General features: G+C 37.8%; 1 protein-coding gene across 4 annotated transcripts in view; it reads right to left on the bottom strand.

Annotated features, from left to right (window-relative positions):
- Nucleotides 1-22,342, bottom strand: part of diaph2 (diaphanous-related formin 2) — a 541,097-nt gene that overhangs the window by 475,503 nt on the left and 43,252 nt on the right. For all 4 annotated transcript variants that reach the window (XM_073820077.1, XM_073820079.1, XM_073820078.1 and 1 more), the window contains one exon: nt 16,822-16,842. In XM_073820077.1, coding sequence (XP_073676178.1) covers nt 16,822-16,842 — 21 coding nt within the window. The remainder of the gene's footprint in view (nt 1-16,821; nt 16,843-22,342) is intronic.

Genomic DNA, 22,342 nt, shown 5'->3' on the forward strand with positions numbered 1-22,342 from the left:
AAAAACATTCAGCGTTCTGACATCGTGGTACTCTCATGAATGCGCATCGAAGACTGACACGGAAGAGAAGAAATTGTTGAAAAAAATATATAATTTTTTTCTTTGTGCACAAAGTGTTCTCATAGCTTCATAAAATTCATGTCACATGGACCATTCTAACGATGTCCTTACTACCTTACTACCTCTAGGCCTTGAATGTGGTAGCTTTGTTGCTGTCTATGTAAAGTCAGAAAGCTTTTAGATTTCATCTGAAAAAATGTATTTGTGTATATATGAATGAAGGTCTTACGGGTTTGGAACGACATGAGGGTGAGTAATTAATGGCAGAATGTTTATTTTATCCTTTTAACCATCATGACCCACGTATGCTCGCTTATATAGACATATATTCAAAAGAGCCTAACAAATGTGAATTAAATGCTGAATAACAGGAAGTGGAAGCTATAGGAACAGAACATACATGCTTGGCCAATGCAGCACATTATTATGCAGCAAGTCGCTCCGTACAGTAGTGGCCGGGAATCACCCCTGTGAGGATTAAATTCAGTGAGCTGAGAGAAAGGGAAAGGTGCTGGTTGTGAAATAAGAGAGTCCAGCGCTCTCTCCGTCCTGTTCTCCGCCTCTCTCTCTCTTTTTCCATCTTAGAGTGAATAGGCAGAGGACGCCTCGTTGATTTTACTGCACGCCATCAGAAGCTCCACAAAATCCGGCAGAGGTCTGGAGGCCAGGCAGAAAAATAAAGCAAGGGATGAAAAACTCAAGAGCGGTTGAGTTCACGCGAAAGGGAGGGAGTGGACGGGCGAGGCAGACAGACAGGAGAGCAGGGTATTCCTCTTCCCATCTGTAGGCCTGAAGGCAGGAAGCAGGGGCATGGGATATGGCTCATTACACCCAGCCTTCTCTTATCACTGCCACTCTCCATGGAGTCATACCCAAACACAGCTAGTAGGGCACTTCAATTCCCTCTCTCGCTCATGCACACATACACACGTTCCCCTTTCGCTGCCACAGATGCTGGGTCTCAGAACACCGACATCATTATGTCATAATACAATTTGAGCAATCCATGCCTAAAGGACATTCCCTTTTGAAAGCATAGCAAATAACCGAGCCGTTTCTTTATGTTCTTACGAGACAGCAACAATTTTCCGATTCTATGTCAGAGAGATCCACTGACATAAAGATTGGCCATTGTGACACACGCATTCACTTCCATTTGTGTTCTGAAGCACAAACATTATATAGGAAATTGCTTTGCGTCTCGTAACCTTTGTCATTTCAATAGCATATATTTTATTACACTGCACTACATACACAGTTTACCACAGAGGCCATTTTGCACAAAGCACAACGGCTGCATTATCAGGCCTAGACATGACAGCCAATCATCTTTCAGTAACCATTATAATGATCAAGTCCATTATAATGACACAACATCTGGAACAAAGACCTCTAATAGCTAACAGCTGCCGGGTGGAATGACAGCAATTAGTGAGCCATTGACACAACACTCACCCTCTGCTGAAGTGGACAATGTAATTTAAAGCTAGCTTTCACAAACTTTAGTGAATTAATTATTAATCAAATGAGTGAATCATTTGTCTATCTATTTGTAATATCACTAAAAGAGTGTTAATCTTTATTGAAATGCTAACCTTGGTTTCATAATTTATATAATCCATGAAATGCATTACATTTTAAAGATGAGGACCATTAGGTACATTAGGTCAATAGTTGGCTGAGGCCTTAATAAGCATAGAAACAATGTGCAAACAAGCTCGGACAGGACTTTACTTCAGAGTAGGGCTGTGCAATAAATCGCATGCGATTGTCATGCGTATCTCATCAGTAAAGCCGGTTCTGTGATTAGTAGTAAATCTCCATCACGTGCGTTCAGATGGCGCGGTATTTAAAACACTAAGCCGTAGATCACTGAAAAGCTATGCAATATCGCGTTCAAAATCGAATGCGATTCATCTGCGATTTTGAACGTGATATTGCGTAGCTTTTCAGTGATCTACGGCTCAGTGTTTTGAATACCGCGCCATCTGAACGCACGTGATGGAGATTTACTACTAATCACAGAACCGGCTTTACTGATGAGATACGCATGACAATCGCATGCGATTTATTGCACAGCCCTACTTCAGAGCCACTAAAAGCATCTGTGTGATCAGGCTGCCCAAAGTTAGAAGAAAGACGGTGGAAATTGGGCATCACCAGCTTGTATTGATTTGTCGAAGACTGAAAGAGACACTAGTGACTAGCCAATGGAGGTCTACTAAAAAGCCTGAGGCAGACTTTGAAAGTGTCAGTGAACTGTGTAAATGGCCTGTTGAGGACAAACTGGATTACAGGAATATGGAATATTACATTAACAACAAGCATGACTCTTTGTTGGATGTAATTGAATGTAGTAATAAAAAATTTAATTGATTCCTATAAAAGTCAAATTTTCATTAGTCATTCTTCAGTGTCACAAAATAGCATAATGAGATTTAGAAATCATTCTAATATGCTAATTTGCTGATTAAGAAACATTTCTTATTATTATCTATGTTGAAAACACTTGCTGCTTAATATGTTTGTCGAAACATTTGATACGGTTTTTATGATTCTTAGATACAGTTGAAGTCAAAAGTTTACATACACCTTGCAGAATCTGCTAAATGATAACTATTTCACCAAAATAAGAGGGATCACACAAAATGCATGTTATTTTTTATTTAGTACCAACCTGAATAAGATATTGCACATAAAAGACTTTTACATATAGCCCACAAGAGACAACCTGTTTAGTAATAGTTGTTCATGAGTCCCTTGTTTGTCCTGAGTAGTAAAACTGCTTGCTGTTCTTCAAAAAAAAAAAAAAAAAATCCTTCAGGTCCCACAAGTTCAGCGGTTTTTCAGCATTTTTGTGTATTTATTTTGCCTAAATCTCTCTTTTTTTCATTTAGTACTGCCCTTCAGAAGCAACAGAAGATACTTACATGTTTCCCAGAGGACAAAATAAGTGAAATTTACCCTGATCTTAAAAAGTGTTTCCTTCTGAAGCATCAGAACGCTTGAACCCTCAGTTGTCCTCAGTGTGAAAACATGGTTCCTATAATCATACAGTCATTGTTGAAGTAGTTCAAACACACAGAAATGCTGAAAAACCACAGAATTTTTGGGACAAACAAGTGACTCATGAACAACTATCACTAAAAAAAAAACAACAACTGTGGATCATTCAGGTAACAACACAGTATTAAGAATCAAGGGTATGTAAACTTTTGAACAGGGTCGTCAACTGTAAATAGAAATGTCATGTGCAAAAGTAAAGATTGTTTCTTGAGTACCAAATAAGCATATTAGAATGATTTTTTAAGTTCATATGACACTGAAGACTGCATTAACAGCTACTACAAATTCAGCTTTGACAAGACAGGAATAAATGACATTTAAATATTTTAAATAGAAAATACTCACAATTGAATCATTCAATCTGGGTGTCTGTGCACCTTGTTATGCACAACTCTAATTAAGAAACTACACATGTTGAAGAAAGGATGTCAGAAACTACTTTTTGAAATAAACCATCTCCTAAAGCCTCCCTACAAAACATCTAGGACAATTAAACATGAATGAAAAAAACGAGACAGAAAAACATGGTTATTAACTGCCTCTGTAGGTCTTTGGTGATCATTAATAAATATAATTACACCAAACAAAGAAGTCCAATGGTGTAACGTCAGCAACAGACAAAGACCCAATTTTATAATCACGAACCATTAATTACATCTAATGAAAGAAGATATAAGGACAGGGAAAAACTAAACCCTGTTTCCTTTTTTCCTTCTTCCTTCTCTTCCAAGCAAGTCCTTTTATTGGCACAACAGGGGCATTTATTTTCTCACTCTCACGTTTAGTCATAGATATGACATTCTGCTTTTATTTTGCCTAAATCTCTCTTTTTTTCATTTAGTACTGCCCTTCAGAAGCAACAGAAGATACTTACATGTTTCCCAGAGGACAAAATAAGTGAAATTTACCCTGATCTTAAAAAGTGTTTCCTTCTGAAGCATCAGAACGCTTGAACCCTCAGTTGTCCTCAGTGTGAAAACATGGTTCCTATAATCATACAGTCATTATTGAAGTAGTTCAAACACACAGAAATGCTGAAAAACCACAGAATTTTTGGGACAAACAAGTGACTCATGAACAACTATCACTAGTTGATAGTTGACATTCTGCTTTTATGCCCTCACTTTACTTATAATACATAAAGGTTGCTACCTTTGAAAGTGTTTAGTTGTTTTTAAAATATATTAGTGGTTTTAAAGAGTCTTCATATTTTTATATAAGCGATATGCAGATATGCCAACCACAAAAATAAAAATCCTAAAAACTCCAGGTAAAAAAAAAAATAAAAAGTTATGGTAATGCCAAAAGAATGGCATTAGCATGCTGAGTTTTGGGAATAGCTAAAAACGAATCTAGATCATCTGTAGTCGACACTCCAACTGCACTATTCCACAGAGACCGTGACAAAGAGTGTAAAAAAGCCCAACTACTGTAATTGGTTTTAAAATGGTGGAATTCATTACCGTTGTGCTGCATGTTCAGAAATGCAAACAGGAAAGAAAAAACAGTCACTGGAGGCTTGAACTGATCTGCTTAAAAGCCATAGGGAGATGAAAGGCATAATTCAAATGACAATTTTAGCAGCCTTAGCTCATTTATAACAGAAAGTTGAATATGTTGTGAATGTAACTGGCATATGATATGAGCTCTCTTTTCTACCATTGCCTTCACTTTTGTTCTACCGGCAGGATAGAGACTACGAGAATGGCCAACATCCAAAAATAGATGAAGAAAAGTACACCTGACGTCTTTCCAGAGTGAAACAGGCACGAGTTAAATCACAAAAAGACACTTTTGGACAAAGTTCAAAACAGAAACATGTGTAAAATGACAAATGTTAAATTAAAACAGCCTAAAGTCCATTTACACTTATTTTAGACTTCCAGTTCATTAGTCACTATCACTGTAAAAAAATATTTGTTGAATCAACTTAAAATAATTTGTTACCCGACTGCCTTAAAATTTTAAAGGGATCATTGGATGCCCATTTTCCACAAATTCACATGATTCTTTAGGGTTTTAATGAAAAGTCTATCATATACTTTGGTCAAAAAATTCTCAATAGTAGTGTAAAAAAAAAACACTCTTTTAACTTCTCAAAATCAGCTCTGCAAAAAATCAACTCATTTTATTGCATGGACCTTTAAATGCAAATGAGCTCTGCTCACCCCGCCCCTCTCAGCTGTGGGATTATAAGCCATAATGTTTACTTTAGCAGCATTTACCCACGTTTAAAAGTGAGTTTTGCATCCGACGACCCCTTTAGGTTCAATCAACTCAAAAGTTTAGTCAACTTGAAATATTAAGTTGTTAGATATTTGAGTTGATTCAACTTAAAATTTTAAGGCAGTTGGGTAACAAACGCTTTTAAGTTTAAAAAACAGATTATTTTGTTAAATCAACTCAAGTACAAATGAACATTTCAAGTTGACTAAACATTTGAGTTGACTGAACTTAAAAGTTTAAGGCAGCAGGGTAAAAAATTATTTTAAGTTGACTTAAATTGTTTTTTTGTTTGTTTTTTTACAGTGTATAGGGAAATAATGAAAATAATAAGCAGTAAATGGTAAAACTGCTTGCGCTACCAATGTAGTTTACCAATAATATGGTAAGACACAACAATTTGCAATATCAAGCAGCAAAACAAGCAGTTTTGTACAGCTAAAAATAGCTAGACATGGACGGGACCGGAAGCCAGACCCATAAAATTTACAAATGGCCCAGTCATACGACAAGAAAAAGGTGCATAGCAACCATCAGTTTTATCCACACACTAACCTAAAATATCTCTCACATCTCACAAGTGGTCTATCCACAAATCTGATCTGTGAGAAGTAAAATCTGTATTTGTATTTAGACTTTATGTGTGTCCTTATTTGATTCAGGAGCATTTGGCACAGCCACCCGAAGAAAGAAGCGATAGCATATGGCTAAGTTTAAAAATTAATGCGCAGTGTTAGAGAGAGCACCTGAACCACGGAAAGGTGGAGGGGCAGCATATGTGGATGAGACAGAGAGAGAAAGAAACACCTCTACCACTCTGACATTGACTGACGAGGAAAAATTCACAAAATACGGGGTATGAGACGAGATGACTTGCTAACAGTACCGTTAGACTTTGCAAGAACACGCGTTACTTCTAGAAGAGCTAGTTGAATAGAATTAGCTTGACAATGTGTTGTCAGCAGCATGTTTTATGACATGATGAGACCAGAGGCGCCAGTATAAATTATTCAGATGCGATTGCATAAGCAGGATGTCGATGAAGGGCGAGGCAGCTTGAGCCACCTAGCGTCCAACAGGAGCTAGAAGTGAAAAAAATAGAAGTCTGTCAACACCTCTTCAACTCAGAAAATTTGAAAGCACACAAAAAAGACTTTTTCGTGAATGTATATTGGAGATAAAAAAAGTATCGATTAAGCTAGTCCATATGAATACTGTTGGTAGGTTTCAGATACTTCCCCTCTTTAAAGATCAAACCTCTAACAAATGGCATTGTAGCCAGAAAGTGTGCTGTGCAGGTCTGAGAGAAACCCATTAGGTCAATTCCATGGCAACAACATGTCTTTTTTCTCCATCTCACACACAAAAACCGCTGTGGAACTTCATTTTAAAGATACTGACTGCCATCTAGTGGCCATTGAGATTTTCTCAAGGCATGCACTGCACCATTTTGGTCTGCTCCAACTTCTAGCCTCTCTGGAAACAGACAGTTAATCATATGGATTTATACACTCGCATGGCAAGACATAACTGAAAATGTGCAAACAGCATGTCTGCTATAAATACACTGAACAAAGCACAAAAAAAACAACCAGGAAAAGCTGACATTTAGGGAACACAATCAAGAACAAATAAAACTAAAACGCAGCCATCTTGAAGGGTTTATTTCTCCAGAGCCCCCTTGAGAAAAAGTGCAAGGCAGACTAAACGGTTTGTGACCCATCCTTGATCAAACCACAAATCGTTAGGTTTGGCCATTTGGGGAAGTGCTTAAAGTGTGTTTGATGAGCAGATAATGACGGCTCACTGCTGAGCGTCCAAGGATGACGACCATAAAATGTGCAGCCACGAGACAAGCGCCACACCTTATTAGTGCCGTGATTTGCCGACGGGGCCGCGGGGAGTCTCGGAAGGAGACGTTGGGGTTTTAAGCAAGGGAAAACCGTATTGATGGAATCAACCAGGTACATAACACTAGTCCAGTATCTCTTTGACTCCTACCCAAATAAGCTAAAGAGATAGCTTTTCATTAGTTCAAAGCAGCGAAATAAAACAAAGAGGAAATTTGTGAGCAGTCACAGCACTGTTCTCCACGCGCAGTTCCCCAGCTGCCTGCGTTTACCATTAAATGTGGCCATACTGTGTTCATGGATTTATGGTTCAAACGAAATTATCTAGGCGACCACCCTAATTGTGAGAAAAGAGCTGTCCAGAAACCATGGAGCATGTGCCAGACTTAAACGCCCAAAGTTAACGAGGTAACTTTGAGAAAGAAAAAAAAAAAACAGATCTCAAAGCTCCTACTTTCATTAAAGAAGTTCACTTCCAGAACAAAAATTTACAGATAATTTACTTACCCTCTTGTCATCCAAGATGTTCATGTCTTTCACTCTCCAGTCATAAAGAAATTATGTTTTTTGAGTAAAAACCTTTCAGGATTTCTCTCCATATAGTGGACTTCTAAGGTACCAGCAAGTTTGAACTTCAAAAAAAGCAGTTTAAATGCAGCTTCAAAGGTTTCTAAAGGATCCCAGCCAAGAAATAAGGGTCAAGTTATACATTTATTTTAACCTCAAATGCTCATCTTGTCTAGCTCTGCCTGAACTGTGCATTTCGGTTCAAGACAGTTAGAGTATGCCGAAAAACTCCCATCTCATTTTCTTTTCCAACTTCAAAATCATCCTACATCGCTGTTTTATCTTTTTTTTTTGTAAAGGGCGTTTGATCTTCTTTGCATGTTCACTTTGTAAACACTGGGTCAGTACTTCTGCAGCAATGGAGGGCAATTTTAAAGTTGGAGAAGAAAATGAGATGGGAGTTTTTCCACATACCCTAACTGTCTTTAAACCGTAATACACAGAATAACTGATAATTTCACTAGACCCTTCTTCCTCGGCTGAGATCATTTAAAAAGATGGGTCTCGGTCCGCTTCCAAACGAACTCTGGTTTGGTTCGAATGAAATACGAAAGCAACACGGATCAAATACTTCGAATGAAGAACAGGAAGTAATGATAATATGCGATGCTATGCGACATGATTTCACGAAGGGAACAAACAGTGTATCCAAAACAAAACGAGCAGAGGGCAAACATGGAGCAACAAGGAGGTAAAGTGTCTTTTTATGAGCTCTTTGTGAGTTTGCATGTGGTGAAAATGAAATCATATGCATGCAGCAATGAGCACGCTAAGTCCAGCAGACGGCATTGCGTGTATTCGACTTAAAGCGGCGATCAGCAGACCAATCAGTGAATGGGTAATTTGATGTCATACACCCGCAGCACCGCTTTAAGTCGAACGCACCTTTTCCTTTGGTTTGGAGTATTCGGTGAGTTCCGTCACAAAATATACGTCATTCAACCTGACCAATCAGGTTGTTAAAGTATCACCATGCCTTTAGGTTTGGTATCTTTAGGTTCACTGTCAAAAATGCCAGTGTGAATGATAAGAAGAACAGTACCAAATGTATCATCATCTCTTTTGGTCCGGACCAAATGAACCAAACAAACAAAACTACAAGTGTGAACACACCCTTAGAGCCTTTTGAAGCTGCATTTAAACTGCATTTTGGAAGTTTTGAAGTTCACTATATGGAGAGAAATCCTGAAATGTTTTCCTCAAAAAACAATTACTTTACGACTGAAGAAAGAAAGACATGAACATCTTTGATGACAAGGGGGTGAGTAAATTATCTGTAAATCTTTGTGCTGGAAGTGAACTTCTCCTTTAACCTAAAAAAGAAAAGCAGGGCTCGTACGGCTAAAGTGATGACACTGATGTCTTGGTTAAGGCTGTGGTAAAAAAATGCTATGTGCTATAAATACATCACATCTAAGACTTGAAAAGGGCAAGAACGTGAGGAAACGGTGTTGAAAGGTGGTCAAGGAGAGTGATGGGACAAGCCATTACCAGATCTTCTGACCTCATAACGAAGCGGGAACATGCAGTCCCATCTCGCACTCAGAGTTGAGAGGAGGACGAAGGAAACTAATAACATCTAGGTGGACGGAGTGTGATCTGATTGACCGCTGGAACGAAAAGAAGAGAGACAATCGAGGCAGGACAAGGGAATATATTGCACTAGAGTCGCAAAGACGAAGACCAAATGGGCTCCTCTCATACAGAAGTGGCGTACAATCAAGCACATATGCGCCTACACACAAACAGGGCCCATCTCTTTTCCCTTTAATATGAGAACACCATGTCCACTCTTGGCTCCCTTTCATCTTCTCTTCATCATAATGAGATACTGCTCCCCTCTTTTGAAGGCAGGAGCGCTGATTGTTTGTTTCCCATTGAAAGGAAGGCCACGTGACATAATGCAGCAGTCAGTCAGCAGGCAACGAGACCTTTTCTGTCACCGGTGGGAGCTGGTATTGACATACGCCGCCAGTCTATCAGGTCGCAATTTTTTACACACATCCTATATGACAAGATATTCGTCCTTCTGGTGCGTATGTATTCTCTGCCATGCCTTACAAAAGACTTCTGTGAGCTTGTGTGCGATATAACGTTGCACGAAGAGAGAGAGCGTTTCAAACTGTCTGACTGATGTCGGAAGCACATTTATTAGTGTTGGCTATCATGAAGAGTAGTTTAAAAACAAAACAAAACTGTAGGCTTTATATTAAGGTTTGATCAAATAAACGCTACCTTTAAGTCCTGCCATTTCCCATATGAAATCAACAAACCTAGACAGGGTCGGTGAAATACAAACAACTCCAGTCCCAGAAAGGACTGGAAATAGTATTAAAGGTAAATCAATTGTATCGTACTTGACATTTCTATATTAGCACTTGACTGAATGGCATTAAAATTGTATGCGAGGTTGTGGTTGCATCAAGCAAGCAACTGAAGCATCAGTCGAGACCCCACAGGAGATGAGGTTAGGTGTTGCGATGAATATTGTGCTAGTGTCAATCCGATTTCAACCTGGAGAAACTTCAATATGCCTGAGCTTGGAGACGCAAACAAAACTGAAATTCGTAGGTCTCAGAGTTGATCCCTGGGATACAGCAACAGGACCTACTCAGTCTTCTAGATGCAGTCTCTGAGCAGCTTCTGTGATGAAAAAAGGCTGAAATAAAAGACCTTCATAAAGCGTGAAAAGGTCTTGTATTATAACCCGGCTCAACCTTATAGGTCAATTACTAACATCTCTGCTGCTACTCTATTAACTTGCATTAAAAGGACTTTAAGTTAAAGTTAAGCATCTGGGACATGTTGTAATTGTGACTCCTACCTCGGTTTTCACTGCCAATTAATTTCTATCAGCACATTATTAGTGGTGTTTTCTAAAGTAACACTGCTAAGTAATAAACTTCATAACTCATGTCCCGACCGTTTGTGCCGCAGGCATGAATGATACCTCAAAATCACACAGCTTGTTGGGGAGAGGTGTGCAATTACTTTTCTAAGAAATCAGACTTACAATTTTCACCTAGTGGATGATAAAATTGTTGGGGGAAAAAAACTCACAGACTTGCACAGAAGGAGAGACAAGAGCTATACCTACAGACAAGAATATCATTAAGTCACAGACTCTTGTCTGGCTTGGCCTTTATTATGCAACCACCTAATAACCAACCAGAACACCCTGGCAACCATTTAGCAATGCATTAACAACTATTCATAACACTCTAGCAACCACATTGCAAGACCCAGGCAAACACCTTAGCATTATGTGTTTTACGCTGGCTATTCTCACTGTCTTCAAAAATAATTTAAATATAAAAAATACCAAAACATTTATTTAAATAGATAAGGTAATAAAACACACAGAACCAATAATGCTATAACTAAAACTATATAAAAAAGTGGTTGAAATGTCCGTTGAGTGGTGCTATAACTTTAATGCTCTGTGACGTTTTAAAATAACGTACCATCTGCACTACACCTAAACCTATGTATGAACAAAAGTGAATGTGACGTAAAAACGCAATTGCAAGCATGCCATTTTAGCTTTATTTTCGATCTCTCATCTTTTAGCTCTTTCATCGTGAGTCATGTTTTTTCCACAGGATTCGTACTCAAGGATTCCGCATCCTAAGTCCAATTTCATGCTGGCCGAGCTACCAAGCAAGCTTGCTATGTCCAGAAAGCGAAACATATGGAGCTGTAATCATAACTGTGTACGAAAACGATTACAAGTGCTCGCTGTTTTACCGCCTCTAGTGTTCATTTCTGTTGGAAACTGCAGTGATATGTACTCATTGGTATGTATTTAGTGTCTAGGTAAAAAGATCCCACAGATAAGTTTTTTCCTTATGAGATCAGGTACATAATAGCACATAAATTGTAGTTAAATACCTTACAGAACTGTAACTGAATAAATTATTACTAAAACCTGCTGTTAAATCGGATGCTTCATTAGTGTCCTTGCGTTAACTGAACATTTACTGACTAATTTAGAAAAAATTAGACAAAACCATCATATAAAACATTTTTTCAGCACAGTTCATCCATCCTAATTAAAATCTGTCTATAAAAATGATGAACAGGAACCAAGGGGGTTATTGGATTTATTTTTTCCATAGGGCACACGTCCTTGGTGCTTTAAAAGACTTCCTATCAAATCAGTTCAGCCTCAAGTACACAATCAACATTAATGGCCAAACTGAAACAAAGACACCCCCCACAGACGCTGACCAGTGCCAGCGAGAAGCAAAGCGAGTGAAAGAAAACGCAGTGCACCCTCACTGCAAAAAAAGCCTTTAAACAGGTGCTTACAATGAGCCTGTACGACCGTGGTAGAGATGAGCCTTGGAACAGGAGTATACTGGATATAAAGTCTACCAATGAAACAAGTGGAGCCCACACACAAATGCCAAGGTTATTCATTTGCCTAGGAATACAAATTCTGTGGAGTATACAGAAGCGAAGGGGAGACCAAAAAAAAGCGAGGGAGGAGTGGCAACGGGAGATGGAGAGAATGAGAACTGTACTGCTTCCACTAAAAGACTCTGAGAGCCTGTATAGGATACTCAATGTTACCCTTATTGCAGCACACAGTGAAGACAAAAAAAAAAGAAAACAAATTAAACTAGTTTTTCAACCAATTTAACATCAACACAGATGCTGCATCTATTGTGTCTGGCATATTTTCTCACTAACAAGACTTGTACACTTAGGACTTAAAAATAGTTCTGTATTCTAGACAAAACTCTAGATGGCGCAGGATGATGGGCCCCTTAACGCAAACTGATATATTCACAGCATTCAACTACTTGGCACAAGCTGACTGGTTCATGTTGCATACACAGCCAATAAACGTGCTGCTTTACATTTAAAAATTCCTCCGAAATCCTCCACCTTCCCCAGCTCCACCTGTATCTGATGCAGGTTATTATTAGTGCTGTTTAAAATAAAATAAAAATGAATTAATCACATATTTTTTTCTGAAATTAATTGTGATTAATCCCACCTAACATTAAAGTTTTAAACAACATAAAGGCAGTATATTTTTAATATTTGTTAAATATTTTTTTTTATGACTGAAGGTATCATTGATACCAATATTATTGATCTCTCTAGGAAATTGTTCTTTTTTCCTAATATTTAACCATTGACTATAGCCATTCAACATTACAGTATAATTGAGAGCTATCAATTTTAACATTTATTAGACTCCTCATTCTGGAAAACTTTGCCTCTAAAACCACTGCTGTCAATCAAATTGCAAGTAAATGATTGAGAAGATGTAAGAAACTAGCTTTGCGAACTAGTCCTAGGTTTTTCGCTCAATCTGGTAAAAAAAACACTGCAGTACAATTCTCTGGACTCTCCATCTCAATAATTATTAGAGATGCACTGATTGATCGGCTAGTGATCGGAATCAGCCAATTTTTTTGCATGATCGGCCCGGAACGGTGACCGGCCGATCAATTTCTCCTCTTGCCGATTCCTAGCCGATCCTTTCATTGCCAGCGGTGCATGCAATTACGTCACAGCCACGCGCGCACTCACAGTCGCGTGTAAACATGTCTTTGGTGTGAGTGAAGATGACACAAAGATCGCAGTTTGTAACATTTATAAGGCCAAAATACAACGTGAGGGAACAACCACGAACCACGCGCGTGTTTGGACATGTGGTAGATCGCGCCCCCGCTCTGCATATTTTGCATGTCTCTGTTAGTTAACAAACCTGATTCAGATAACCCGCTCGTTAGAAGTAAGCTTCGTGAATGAACTGTGTTCCGATTGACATGGTCCCTGCAGTGTTCATTGCTCCCTACTCCCTGAGCAGGGGATATCCGTTGAAGTTTACTACACTTTCATTCATTCACATATTTGCGCTACGCCACCGCATACAGCGTCTTCACACACTAATAGTTCGAAGCGAGCATATATGTTACATTTGAAGGTAATTTAAGCGTGCACGACGTGAATTTAATTTGTATTTATTTACAGATGCATTTATGTTACAGCTCTCTAGTAAGTTTCATCTGTGTGTGAAGACGCTGTATGCGGTGGCATAGCGCAAATATGTGAATGAATGCTACGAAGTGTAGTACCGCTGGATTAACTGATGACAAGGCAGAAATGGTATTTATACCTGTTTCAAGACACAGTGCACTTTTTGTTATTAAAGTTATTGTTGTGAGAGGATCCTGTAATTAATGTTTTAAAAAAAATCCATATAAAATTAATTCAAGAAAAGTAGATTTTTGTATGCCTGCTTTGTTACTTATATTTTATTTCTAATGTTTTCGAGGCTCAGAGCACTTTAGTTTGTTAAAGTTATTTTAATATGAGAAGATGCTGTAATGTTTATACATTTATTTTATTACAAAATAAAAAAAACATTGAGGAAAAGATTTTTGCTAGTATAACTATATACTATGTTAGTTACAGGAACTAATTTTATACCTTTTTCAAAGGCACAAAGCACTTCAATTTGTTGTTAAAGTTATTTTGTTGTAAGAAGATCCTGTAATGTTTAAGAATTTATTTTATTATAAAATAAATTTAATTAAAGAAAATATTTCTGTATAGGCCCATGCTTTCATTACAGTTCTTAAAAAAGCAACAAAGAACAGTTGTGATGAAAACCAATAGCTAAATGTCATTTTTCTTCACCAGGGTTTTGCTCTTTTTCACATATGCTTTTCAAGGCCCTTTGGTTCCAAAGAGAGTATTTAAGTACAACACACTTTAACATGACGGAAAGATCCATGCCATTTCACCCGATAAAGGGCCAAGTCTTTGTCCCATGTGAAAAGAAGCTAAATCATTTCTAAAATACAAGCTTTGTCCATTATTCTCTCGCCGACAATACCGGGGATTCTCGGAGAGCGGCTGAACTCTAACAGCCCTAGCAGACTCCAGTCCCTGAGGTCTCAGTGGCTCCTCTCTCTCACTCTGCCCACAACTCTAAACGTGTCGCCATGTTTCCGTGGAAACAGGCAGTCTTTCCTAACTGCTGGGCTGACTGTGTGATTATTGATCTCCTCCTGAGGTCTAGAGAGGCTTTGCAGGTCAAGTCATGTGACCTTAACAGGTAACGGTGGAACAGTCTTCAGGGCCAAGCACCGACTGGGTTTCGTGTGTTGGTTGTGTTTTATTTAAGCACAGGGAGCCGTGGTCTTCCATTCCCACTCGCAGAGGGGTTCATCAATTCCACGGCGATAAAACGTGGCCATTTTGACACACAATCTATCATCCTCAGCCTGACAATCAAAGCACAAACATTCCTGATCAATCGGACACCGCGGAGGGGCGGCAGGTACGCCTAGGCCCCCTTGGGTCACCATCATCATCGCCATCAAGCTGTGCTGATACAAAACTGCTGAAGCGCATGTGACTCAGCAGCATGCGGACACGCTGACCAGCGAATTTGAGCCCTGTGAGAGCGTGCCGGAGAAATTTCATCCCTGAGGGAGACGTGGCTCAGGCAGGTCGGTCTGCCTCCAAACCGCACAGACAGCGTGGAAATAGCAATCTGCCCAGCGAGAGGGCGTCATCTTGGCCCCACCGAACGCAGTTTCCACAATAAAACCCAATAAAGGTGGGATATTGGGAAAGAAAGAAACAAAAACAAGGAGAATGAAAAAGCTGACAGCTTCCCGGCAAGCTCTCACCCTCTCCCGTCCGTAGGAAGTGCTTGCAAAAGTCAGAGGAAATGGCAGGAAGTACAGGAACCTCTGAACTGTGAGAAACTTCTAAATGAGAAGACTTGTTTGTGGTGCACGCTGTCAGACAGTTCTTCGATAGAGACAATCCCAGAGTAACCTTCCTGCTCCATCCTGAGAAGTGATGCAACATTCAAAACATACTTCCATGCTCATCAGCATCGAGCATGTTTTATTGCCGACAGTTTATAGAAAAATCACTCGACGCACAAGCGGCATGAGAGCATTGATTGAACGGGCCATTTCGCTACAAATAAATGAGTCTGTTGCGGCAGCTTATTGCTGTATTGTAAATAACAACATTTACCTGCGCTACCTTATCTTCGAGCTCCCTCACGTACATCTACGGGCCTTTCTCATAGCTTCGGCAACACAATAAAACAGCATTTTAAATGACAAGTGACACTTGCGGAGGCAATAACGGAGCCCCTCTAAATAAATAAAATAAAACAAATAACAAGCAGCCTCATATGGGCTATGGGACCGCACTACATGAGAAATAGTAGAAGCCAGTCTGCAATTACAGCATTACGGAGCTGTGAAATGAGGAAACATTGCCATCGCCCCGACAGTATATATTTATAAAGATTATTACCGTCATTTTGGAGAAAGTGGGGGGGCGAGGGGCGAAAGTAAGTGACAATAACAACATGAGCAGCTATGAACATTTCAGAAACAATAGTGACACGCTGTAATGTGACTGGGACAAAGACATGGCTTTGCAAATGGGCTGTGCCGAACGTCCCACTGCAAAATGGAATGTATTTATAGGATGGGGGGGATGGGGGCACACTCAATATCTTTTCCGCTGTTCAATCAACACGGAACGTGTGTGTGTGTGGGAAAATCTAATTAAGTGATACATTCTCAGAACGCTGTCTGGGGGGAAGAATGAACACAATGAAACCCATTTAGATACAGAACATTAGAATAAACAGATTAGATCACAGATTATGATTATTTGCCTAAAAACTATTGCTCATCCCTGGTGTTACAATATTTAAATGCTAATATCTGTTAGGCAGTGATCCATTTCAAAGAAAAACTGCTTAAACTAACAAAAAAGGTCCTAGTTTATTCTCGGAGAGCACAATTGAGAAATCAGTCATTTCTAAATGTGCAATTTACATGCAGGGATTGGGAAGAAGAAGAAAAAATGTAGAACTTCTTCAAATTATAGTCCATAAACTACACTAATGCTGAAAATAAAATAGAAATAGAAAGCCATAGAAATTACTTTTCAAGATATTTTCACAAAATGAAGAAGAGAGAGAGAAAGACAGCAAAGACAGAGAGACCGCACAACAACAAATCAAAAGCGAATAAATAATTTTGCTACTTACCGCAACTTTGCTCCCAGTTATCTGCATGCAGCGGTCAGCGGAGGGTAGTTAATGTGCAAAAAGACACAAACAGCACAATCATTAGTAGGCCAGAATCTCTCCGGTACTATCTTGCTCAAGTATTAGAGCTTATACTTAAATCACTGGCACACTGGCCCTCTCTACTAGGCTGCCTACTCAGCTGAGAATTACACACAATTTAACAGGGTGGAGAGAGAGAGGGTTTAGACGGACACTAAAGACAATGTCTGCCATTTTGATGACTGCTTGGAACATAAAGATCATGATGAATTGATCTCTGATTGAGTTTTTAAAAGCAGCTCGCTGGTCGTTTTACATTATGACTGAAGAGAAACATCTGATAAAATGTGGTCCTAGACCACAAAACCAGTCATAAGGGTCAATTTCTTTGAAACTGAGATTTATAAATCATCTGAAAGCTGATGAATATGCTTTGCATTGATGTATGGTGTGTTAGGATAGGACAATATTTGGCTGGGATACAACTATTTGAAAATCTGGAATTTAAGGGTGCAAAAAAACTCTCAGTTCTCTAAATGAATTTCTAACAATGCATATTACTAATCCCAATTAATTTTGATCTATTTACAGTATGAAATTTACGAAATACCCTCATGGAACATGATCTGTACTTCATATCCTAATGATTTTTGGCACAAAAAAAAAAATCGATAATTTTGATCCGTACAATTGATTTGTTGGCTATTGCTACAAATATACCCATGTGACTTATGACTGGTTTTGTAGTCCAGGGTCACAAATGATAGATTCAGATGTTTTAAAGTACATAAAATACCCCACCTTAACAATCTATTGTTTCCAAACTCGGATCATTACTTCATGATAACCAAGCGGTTTCTATATTAAATGTGTTTTTGGTCAGGCAATACAAATTAAATTTTGTTGATTTTTACTAAATTAACCCAAATGTTGTATTTTATTCATGAACAGATGGTCTCCTAAAATGCCTCCATAGGCCAAAAATCAATCAAATGTCACTGGTACTTTCTATCAAGTGTCAAATTATACATCATAGCTCAGAGTTCAACAAAGTCAGCATTTTTTTTTAATATTGACCATGCCATAATGACAATTGCTAGGCTGAACAGTTTTTTTTTCCTTTGAGAGGAGTCAACTGAAACTGATATAAAAGCAGCTTTATCTTAAATGAGTATTATTCTCACTTCTTCGGTAATACCAAAGGCGATAGTTTCTAAATATGACCTGCTTTTTTTTCAAAAAAAAAAGCTTGTGCTTTGTTTTAAACAAACTCCTACGATTATGGTTTAAAATCAAGGTTTACGACTATAATAAAGTCAATTTGAACAGAGTGCTACTTTCGAGTCCAATTTTGTATATCCCAAGCAAATATGCTCATATGAATCGTTAAGGCTTTGGGTCTTGACCCAAAACAAAACGTCATCTGCTTTTGCTATCACCAGACGTGCTGGACGGCTGCCAAATATTGTTAGCGCCGTGCCGTGTTTGGCTGGGTTTTGATGAATGTTGTATTTTTACTGCAGCCTGATCAAAAGAACAGACATTATCTTGAAACCACATAAAGAACTGTCAGGGAGGAGCCTGAGGGGAAAAGCTGCTGCTAACATCAATTTACACAAGTTTTGCAAAACAACACCTCATTGTCACTTTACTGTGGTATTAATGCTGTCAATTCCTGAGGAGCATGGAGAGCGGGGAAAAAAAATGAAAACTTAAACCTGATGACGGTAATTGTTGTAATGCAGAATTAGGCAGTCATGTAATATGCTAATTATGAAGAAGCTCTATTATGAAGTAGCTCCTGTAAACAAACTTCTGAAGAAATGTCATCTTATCAAGAGACGGGTATTTATATCCTCGTCCCAGCTCTTCTCATGACCATCAAATGCTCCGTGATACAAATCTATTCATTTGGTTATTTATTTATTAGCTCCTGTATCCTAGACAGGATCAGTACATCGCTCAAAAACTGTCATGAATGATTACAAGAACTTGTGCTGTAATTAAGTTTCCATTCCATTTCCGTGTCTCACTGCACCACAGTATTGACAATGTTCAGGTGACTATCCTGGGTAAGACATCTTTTCCTTCCCCCTCAAAGACCCTGCCTAGACACATTCTGTTTCTTACATGAATCATTTCATTTAAGAGCCAAACAGTCAAAGATTTTTATGACACTGACAGAGCGAGAGAGAAATAGCTGTGTTAGTTGTAGACATGCATTGGCACTCGTAAGGACAATGACACACCTGTCAGACGCTAAAAAAAAGAGAGAAAGCATTTCATGAAAAGTTAATGGTCAAGGACATCTGTAGAGCATCAAGGCAGCATTAGTTTTTTCTGTATGTGGCTTACACTTATGCTCAGGTTACATACTCCCTGGGAAATTATTTAACAAAAGATATTTTTTACAAATACCATAAAAATCTTTAAATAATAATAAACTAACAGATATTTACACTAATACTTAGAAGTTTTGATCAGTAAGATTTTTAATGTTTTTAAAGAAGTCTCTTGCTCATCAAGGCTGCAGTAGTTTAGTTAGAAAGTCAGTTAGTTAGAAATCATTCTAATACGCTGATTTGTCATTAGAATTATTAATGTTAGAAACAGTTGTGCTGCCAAATATTTTTTTGGGACCTGCGATTCTTTTTTTTCAGGATTCTTTGATGAATAACAAGTTAAAAAGAACAGCATTTATTAAAAATATAAATCTTTCCTAACAATGTAAATTTATGCTATCACTTTTTATTAATTTAGCACATCCTTGGTGATTAAAGTATTCTTTCATTTTCAAACTTTTGAACAGTGTATATTGTTAGAAAACATTTCTATTTTAATAAATGCTGTTCTTTTTTAACATTTCTTGATCAAAGAATCCTGAAAAAAAAGTTTCACAGGTTCCAAAAAAGTAAGCAGCACAACTGTTTTTTAACACTGATAATAAATCAGCATATTACAGTGATTTCTGAAGGTTCATGTGACACTGAAGACTGGAGTAATGATGCTGAAAATGTAGCTTTTTATCACAGGAATACATTCAAATAAAGTTATTTTAGATTTAAATAATATTTCAGTATATTAAATTTTTTTCTGTATTTTTGATCAAATAAATTTAGCATTGATGAGCATAAGAAACGTCTTTAAAAAACATTAAAAATCTTACAGATTATTTTTGAGTGGCAGTGTATGTAAATAGTTATGTCAAACAGCTTTATGCAGAAAAATAAAATAATTAAAAATATATAATACATTTTCTTTAAATAACTTTTTTTTATTTTTAATTAATAAACTAAATAAAATCTATGCGTATTTATTTATTTATTTTAGACAAATAAAACAAAATTCTAAGTTTCTGTGAGAACTACGTATTTAAATATTTGTAGTATGTATGTAAAGTAGTAGTAAAGTATGTATTTGAGTATTTAAATGCAATGGCACTTTCCCTTAAAAAGACATTACATGTTGTGGCGGCAGTCGTTTAAAAGTCTCCTACCGAGACCCCCTGGAAAGTGTGGTGAGGGCTCTTAGTTTTGCATGCTGAAGGACTCAAATGGATACTTCTACGAAGAAAATGTTTGTTTCTCAAAAAAAAAAAGCCATGCAAAGGACTTAATGATTATAATAAATGTGCATTTTATATATATCACTTTTCTTTGGCAACCAGCTATTCAAAAGTGTTCAGTGTGAACAAACAAAAAAAGGTGTGAGCATATAATATAATGAAAGCATGCACAAATGTGTTGCAAGGAAAGAGGTGTTGGCTGTAAATAATAAAAGGAGCTGTAAACCATGGAGCTGTAAGTTTCTGTCACACAAGCAATAATATCTGAGCTATCAAAGAGGACAGACATCGCTTGTGTGAAACTTCTCTTTTCCTCCGTCCTTCTTTTATTTCATCGCTCTGCCCTCCTGCCAGGCAGGAGCTGTGGGAGTCTGCCGCACACAGACAGGCAGGAAGGCAGGCTGCGACAGGAGTGGATCGGATGGGTTTGTTTTCCCACTAATATTTGCTCTGTAAAGCTGTGTGCTGAAACACAATCTACTGTAGGCAGATCGGCACACTCGGGGAGATAGCGGCAGATTAAGTGGGATGGATGGACTCCGCTCTCCCTTCTTTTATTTAGACGGGTTTGGGTTATTAATGCGGAGGTGTGCAGAGGCCGTCTCCGTGCTGTCTGCTCTTGGCCCCGCTCACCCCTGCTAAATTACACCTGCAGCGGCTCAAGCGGAGACCATGGGCCTCCTCTGCCGCCAGACCACCACTTAATTACTCCCACTCGCCAACCAAAGAGAGGACACTGACCCAGTGCAGTCGGAGACAGACAGCACAGGAGCCACTTTCTCTGGACGTGTGTCAGTGTGTGCGTGGAAGCATTAGTCCGTGCAACTCGCAACTCCAAAACACCCTTGGTAGCTACTCGATATACAAAGAAAGTGCATTCGCACAGTGATTGCGAGAGTGATCTCTAGGAGGAAAACAGAATGTGAAGGTTTTAGTTACAGTAGTCAAGTGAAAAAACACTTGCAGCAAAAAGATCCTGCCCTCTTTTGCTTCTAAAAGATGTTGGAAATCATTTTTAAACATTATTAAAGTCATCATGGAATCAAAATCGAACTATTTATTTTCTCAATACATATGCTAGGTCTTATTCTGCACTATGTATTTATTCATTTATTTATTAGTGACCCTGGTCTATAAAACTAGTCAGAGTATTTTTTTTTTTAAATTGAGATTTTTACATTTATGCATCATCTGAAAGCGTTTTCATTGATCAAACTATTTAATATAATGATATAATCTGAGATTAAAAAGATATTGAGAAAATCACCTTTAAAGTTGTCCAAATGAAGTTCTTAGCAATGCATATTACTACTCAAAAATTAAGTTTTGATATATTTACCTTAGGAAATTTACTAAATATCTTTATGGAACATGATCTTTACAAAATATCCTAATGATTTTTGGCACAAAAGAAAAATTTATCATTTTGACCCATACAAAGTATCGTTGGCTATTACTACAAATATACTTGTGCTACTTAAGACTGGTTTTGTGGTCCAGGGTCACGTTTATTTATTTAATTTATTTATGTATGTTTATGTTTTAACACCATATAAGCAACGATGGCTATATTCATAGCTACATTAAAAGTATAATTTCAATACATCATTTACAATAATATAGCATTTGCTTAAGAAGCAATAATTATACAAAAAAAACATAAAAGTAACAACTATACTACTAATTATACTATAAAAAATTATATTTAAGATAAGATTTATAGATAAGAATCTCTCAATTTAATCTAATGTTGTCTAATATCATTTAAAATTGGACATTCTATTTAAATATTTGAACTAAAATTAATAAAAAATGAGTGTTTCTAACCTTTCAGTAAAATAACCAGGGTTTCCACTCTTTTTACATCTAATGTCTATTTTAAACTAATGTCCAAAGTCTAATTTTAAACTAATGTCCAATATTTTTCTGTGCTTC

This window comes from Garra rufa, chromosome 16 (genome assembly GCF_049309525.1).
Source record: "Garra rufa chromosome 16, GarRuf1.0, whole genome shotgun sequence".
NCBI classification, from domain to species: Eukaryota; Metazoa; Chordata; class Actinopteri; order Cypriniformes; family Cyprinidae; genus Garra; species Garra rufa.